Consider the following 6,145-nt stretch of genomic DNA (forward strand, 5'->3'; position numbering starts at 1 on the left):
GTAAAGGGTCAGTCCTATACTGTCTCGGTAGTTCACTGTAAAGGGTCAGTCCTATACTGTCTAGGTAGTTCACTATAAAGGGTCTGTCCTATGCTGTCTAGGTAGTTCACTGTAAAGGGTTAGGGTCAGTTTTATACTGTCTAGGTAGTTCACTGTAAAGGGTCATTCCTATGCTGTCTTGGTAGTTCACTATAAAGGGTCTGTCCTATGCTGTCTAGGTAGTTCACTGTAAAGGGTTAGGGTCAGTTTTATACTGTCTAGGTAGTTCACTGTAAAGGGTCAGTCCTATACTGTCTAGGTAGTTCACTGTAAAGGGTTAGGGTCAGTTTTATACTGTCTAGGTAGTTCACTGTAAAGGGTCAGTCCTATACTGTCTAGGTGGTTCACTGTAAAGGGTCAGTCCTATACTGTCTAGGTAGGTCACTGTATAGGGTTAGGGTCAGTCCTTTACTGTCTCGGTGGTTCACTGTAAAGGGTCAGGCCTATGCTGTTTAGGTAGTTCACTGTACAGGGTTAGGGTCAGTTTTATACTGTCTAGGTAGTTCACTGTAAAGGGTCATTCCTATGCTGTCTTGGTAGTTCACTGTAAAGGGTCAATCCTATGCTGTCTCGGTAGTTCAATGTAAAGGGTTAGGGTCAGTCATATACTGTCAAGGAAGTTCACTGTAAAGGGTCAGGCCTATACTGTCTTGGTAGTTCACTGTAAAGGGTCAGTCCTATACTGTATAGGTAGATCACTGTAAAGGGTTAAGGTCAGTCCTGTACTGTCTAGGTAGTTCAATGTAAACGGTCAGTCCTATACTGTCTATGTAGTTCAATGTAAAGGGTCAGTCCTATACTGTCCAGGTAGTTCACTGTAAAAGGTCAGTCCTATGCTGTCTAGGTAGTTCACTGTAAGGGGTCAGTCCTGTACTGTCTAGGTAGTTCAATGTAAACGGTCAGTCCTATACTGTCTAGGTAGTTCACTGTAAAAGGTCAGTCCTATACTGTCTATATAGTTCACTGTAAAGGGTCAGTCCTGTACTGTCTAGGTAGTTCAATGTAAACGGTCAGTCCTATACTGTCTTGGTCGTTCAGAGTAAAAAGGGTCAGTCATATACTGTCTAGGTATTTCACTGTAAAGGGTCAGTCCTATACTGTCTCAGTAGTTCACTGTAAAGGGTCAGTCCTATACTGTCTAGGTAGTTCACTTCTAAAGGGTCAGTCCTATACTGTCTTGGTAGTTCACTGTAAAGGGTCAGTCCTTTACTGTCTATGTAGTTCAATGTAAAGTGTCAGTCCTATTCTGTATGGGTAGTTCACTGTAAAGGGTCAGTCCTTTACTGTCTAGTTAGTTCACTGTAAAGGGTCAGTCCTATACTGTCTCTTTAGTTCAATGTAAAGGGTCAGTCCTATGCTGTCTAGGTAGTTCAATGTAAAGGGTCAGTCCTTTACTGTCTAGGTAGTTCACTGTAAAGGGTCAGTCCTATGCTGTGTGGGTAGTTCAATGTAAAGGGTCAGTCCTTTACTGTCTAGGTAGTGCAATGTAAATGGTTAGGGTCAGTCCTATACTGTCTTGGTAGTTCAATGTAAAGGGTCAGTCCTTTACTGTCTAGGTAGTGCAATGTAAATGGTTTGAGTCAGTCCTATACTGTCTAGTTAGTTCACTGTAAAGGGTCAGTCCTATGCTGTCTCTGTAGTTTACTGTTAAGGGTCAGTCCTATACTGTCTTAGGTATGATCGGCTATGAAAAGCGAACTGACATTTCCTCCATAGGTGCTAACCTGTTGCACCCTCGACAACTACTGTGATTATTATTATTTGTCCATGGTGGTCATTTATGAAAATTTGAGCATCTTGGCCATGTTCTGTTATAATCTCCACCTGGCACAGCCAGAAGAGAACTGGCCACCCCTCATAGCCTGGCTCCTCTCTAGGTTTATGATCTCCACCTGGCACAGTCAGAAGAGGACTGGCCACCCCTCATAGCCTGGTTCCTCTCTTGGTTTCTTCTTAGATTCTGGCCTTTCTAGTGAGTTTTTCCTTGCCACTGTGTTTCTACACCTGCATTGCTTGCTGTTTGGTGTTTTCGGCTGGGTGTCTGTACAGCACTTTGAGCTGATGTAAGAAGGGCTATATAAAAACATTTGATTTGATTTATAGATTGACAGCTATTTCGAGACAGCTCCATAAGACTGTGGCTGTACTAAATTCTACAGGGACTTCAGGTTACGAAAAAAAAGGTATGGGAACTGTAAAAATATCTTAACATTATGAAGTGGATATGAACACACGCATACTCAATTACTTGCCTGCTTACACATATGGACTTATACACACACCTGATCTCGCTCTCTTCTCTCACTCTCTCCCTCTCTATTGTCGAGAACTGTTTTATAATTGAATGTGTTTGTTTTTTATGTATTTGTTTACAGCAAGCAAGGGGACGATATCAGAGTAGGGGCATTGGGGAAAATTAACATATTTTACAGAATAAATTTGTACTGTAGTGAAGCTGTCTCCAGAGTAATGCAAGATCTTTCATAATCATGTGAAACGTCAATTGCTATGGAAATTATCGGATGTGTTTTTCAATTATGTTCAAGGTAATTATTTATTTCACCTTTATTTAACCAGGTAGGCAAGTTGAGAACAAGTTCTCATTTACAATTGCGACCTGGCCAAAATAAAGCAAAGCAGGTCGACACATACAACGACAGAGTTACACATGGAGTAAAACAAACATACAGTAGAAACAAGTCTATATACGATGTGAGGTTAAGGTAAAAAAAAAGGCCATGGTGGCAAAGTAAATACAATATAGCAAGTAAAACACTGGAATGGTAGATTTGCAGTGAAAGAATGTTATGATGGTGATACGATATGGATTACAATTATGAATATTAAGGCTATACACACTACACACATACTGTAGACACTCAGACATGCAAATTGGCAGTTATTATTTATTTTACTCTTATACAGACTCTCACTATATCATATCCAATATCATACACATCAACCTACTCAGATTTGCTACACACATCTTCTCAATTTTCTAACATAATGGCATCGGCTTTTTAAATGTTTTATTAAAAGCATCAGGATTTCTGTGTGCTAACCAACAACTAAGCATTAACAATATCATTGAAGTTCAGCTTTATTGTCCAATTGTATACAAGATCCAACGGAAGGTCCTTCAGCTTTATCCCAACCCCTCTAAAAATTACACTAATACAAGCATCTTATAAATCAGCTACGTAGAAACCATGTTGATGGATCTCTTGGTAGACTGTGATGTATTTGGAGGCAGTCTTAACGTGGGGCAGGACATGTTGCTGTGTGAAGTCATCCCTCGTGACTGACTCTCTGCCCTCTGCTTTCCTCAACTGGTTCAGGAAGGACAGGGCAAAGCCATAGCAACACGAGCCAAACTCCCTCTCCTCTTCAAACCTGGAGCAAATACAGTGACATGTTTTGGCTCTGTACTCCACTTTGGATTTGAAATTATACAATGACTGACGTTAAAGGGCAGACTCAGCTTTAATTTGAGGAACAGTTTCAAAATTACAGCCCTTTTGTACATACAGTAGTGCCCCCATTGGGACAAATTCACTTGTGTATTAAAAAACATTTAGTATTTGGTTCTAAATTATGAATAATCCTGAATTATAATGAGTGAGAAAGTTAGACACATATTATACCCCCCCAAAATGCTAACCACCTCTGTTACTGTAATGGTGAGAGGTTAGCATGTCTTGGGGGTATGATATAAAATGCTAACCTCCCCTGTTATTGTAATGGTGAGAGGTTAGCATGTCTTGGGGGTATGATATAAAATGCTAACCTCCCCTGTTATTGTAATGGTGAGAGGTTAGCATGTCTTGGGGGTATGATATAAAATGCTAACCTCCCATGGGATATTGTAATGGTGAGAGGTTAGCATGTCTTGGGGGTATGATATAAAATGCTAACCTCCCCTGTTATTGTAATGGTGAGAGGTTAGCATGTCTTGGGGGTATGATATAAAATGCTAACCTCCCTGTTATTGTAATGGTGAGAGGTTAGCATGTCTTGGGGGTATGATATAAAATGCTAACCTCCCATGGGATATTGTAATGGTGAGAGGTTAGCATGTCTTGGGGGTATGATATAAAATGCTAACCTCCCCTGTTATTGTAATGGTGAGAGGTTAGCATGTCTTGGGGGTATGATATAAAATGCTAACCTCCCATGGGATATTGTAATGGTGAGAGGTTAGCATGTCTTGGGGGTATGATATAAAATGCTAACCTCCTCTGTTACTGTAATGGTTAGGGGTCCTGTGTGGCTCAGTCGGTAGAGCATGGCGCTTGCAACGCCAAGCGTCGTGGGTTCGATTCCCGCTGGGGCCACCCATATGTAAAAGTAGTGGCCCCAGCCGACTTGTAAGTCGCTTTGGACAAAAGCGTCTGCTAAATGGGATATATATTATTATATATTATGGTGAGAGGTTAGCATGTCTTGGGGGTATGGTATAAAATGCTAACCTCCTCTGTTATTGTAATGGTGAGATGTTAGTATGTCTTGGGGGTATAATATTTGTGCTTCTAACTTATCATTATTCACAATTGATTATCTGTAATCATGGTAGCATTCTCATGAAGTGTAGAAGTGTTTAGAAACATTCAATTCTTATTTACAATTAAAGTGACTCCAAAATGACAATACATTATTTAGCATTAATTTATTTTGGGCACAATAATCTGAAACACAACCAAAACAAACAGCAAATGCATCCAACTAATGTGTAGAGTCAGAGGCTTCATGTAGTCACTATGCTATGAACAGGGGACCAAATACTTAACCTTTTACTACTTTAATACACAAGTGTCCCAATACTTTTTGTTCCCTAAAATGGGGAGGGGGGGGGGGGACAACAACTATGTACAAAAACCTGCAATTTCTAAACGGTTCAGGGAGGGGATTTCTAAACGGTTCACCCGATATGGATAAATACCCTCAAATTATTTGTATCGGTTCAAATCCATAGTGCTGGAGTACAGAGCCAAAAGAAAAAATTGTCACAGTACCAATACTTTTGGAGATTAGTCTGTCAAACAAAATAATCATGTTGAAGTTTGTTATTATAAACTATACAACCCCTTTATTCTTTATGTGGGGTTTATAAAGTGGAAGCACCATCTTATCATTTAGGTTTTAAGAATGAACTATTTCGATTTGTAATATTCACCTGTGTCGTGACCAGGTGGGGAGGAGGGAGAACTGTTCCAGCTCACTGTCCCACAGCGTCCCAGCTAGGCTGCCTCTGCTATTCCCGGGGGCCACCAGCGGCACACTGAGGCACTGCTCCCAGCCCTGTTCCTCTCTCTGGACTCCTGAGGAGGTGTAGCTGTACACCACACCTTGAACACAGACATCAGCTCTAGTTACCTAGTCCAGTCTAACACCCAAACTGGCTGTTTTGATATTCAAACTGCAAGTAAACTATTCTGAAGGCACCTTGTGAGTTAGTAACTCCGACATGCAGCTCCGAGTCCTGCCATTCACTGTGACAAACACCATGACAGGTCCGGTCAGGAAGACACATGAAAAGTTGAAAATACAAATTTAAAAAGATTTACCTTTTAACATTCAATGTTGCAAAAAGACAATTTGTTGACAATGAGAATACAGTAAAGATTTGGTTTTACCTAAGAAAAGCAGGTCCCAGTGAGGATCCAATGAGGAAGGCACACCGGACCTTGTGTCCATTACTAAATGGACATGGAACTACAACAGGTGCCTCGAGGAGGCTGAATCTCATCTGCTCCTGACAGATTGGGCATTTTCGCCCTGTGTTCTCTGTTTGGAGCCTATTTTTGTCAAAACTATAGATTTTTCTTCCACAATGGTTAAACTTCAAGACAGTGCAGTCCATTGGAAGGTTCAACCGGGAAATGCATGAGCTAGGGGATTAAAAACACTGGTGTTTTTAAGCGTTACAAACGTTGCTAAAAAAAATATTTAAAAAACAATTACAACGCGTTAAGTCATTTTTAAGAATAACTGTTTATTTATTCTTAAAGATAATCGTTTTTCAACATACCTGTCGTATGCTCGAGAGACTCATACTTGGCTGCTGACCTGTCATGAACCTTCCCCTCGGAACCTTTCGTTCATCGAA

General features: G+C 40.6%; 1 protein-coding gene across 2 annotated transcripts; it reads right to left on the minus strand.

The window, feature by feature from the left end:
* Window positions 1–2,931: 2,931 nt before the first annotated feature.
* Window positions 2,932–6,139, minus strand: mkrn2os.1 (MKRN2 opposite strand, tandem duplicate 1). 2 transcript variants are annotated; one of them, XM_064967362.1, is made up of 5 exons: window positions 6,068–6,139; window positions 5,673–5,927; window positions 5,482–5,528; window positions 5,213–5,384; window positions 2,932–3,432 (listed from the first exon to the last, which is right to left on the minus strand). In XM_064967362.1, exons 2-5 carry the CDS (start codon window positions 5,897–5,899, stop codon window positions 3,225–3,227), a joined length of 654 nt encoding a protein of 217 aa, XP_064823434.1. In that variant the 5' UTR covers window positions 5,900–5,927; window positions 6,068–6,139; the 3' UTR covers window positions 2,932–3,224. The 2 variants fall into 2 exon arrangements, with proteins under 2 accessions (XP_064823434.1, XP_064823432.1); XM_064967360.1 differs by having other exon boundaries at window positions 5,673–6,125.
* Window positions 6,140–6,145: the final 6 nt, after the last annotated feature.

This window comes from Oncorhynchus masou, chromosome 6, assembly GCF_036934945.1.
Source record: "Oncorhynchus masou masou isolate Uvic2021 chromosome 6, UVic_Omas_1.1, whole genome shotgun sequence".
In the NCBI taxonomy this organism is placed as follows: domain Eukaryota; kingdom Metazoa; phylum Chordata; class Actinopteri; order Salmoniformes; family Salmonidae; genus Oncorhynchus; species Oncorhynchus masou.

Coding starts and splice junctions, on each gene's coding strand:
- mkrn2os.1 (XM_064967362.1), bottom strand. CDS start 5,899: ATGGACTGCACTGTCTTGAAGTTTAACCATTGTGGAAGAAAAATCTAT. Junction 5,385..5,481: donor CGGAGTTACTAACTCACAAG/GTGCCTTCAGAA, acceptor TCTGTGTTCAAG/GTGTGGTGTACAGCTACACC. Junction 3,433..5,212: donor CCCACCTGGTCACGACACAG/GTGAATATTACA, acceptor TATTTGCTCCAG/GTTTGAAGAGGAGAGGGAGT.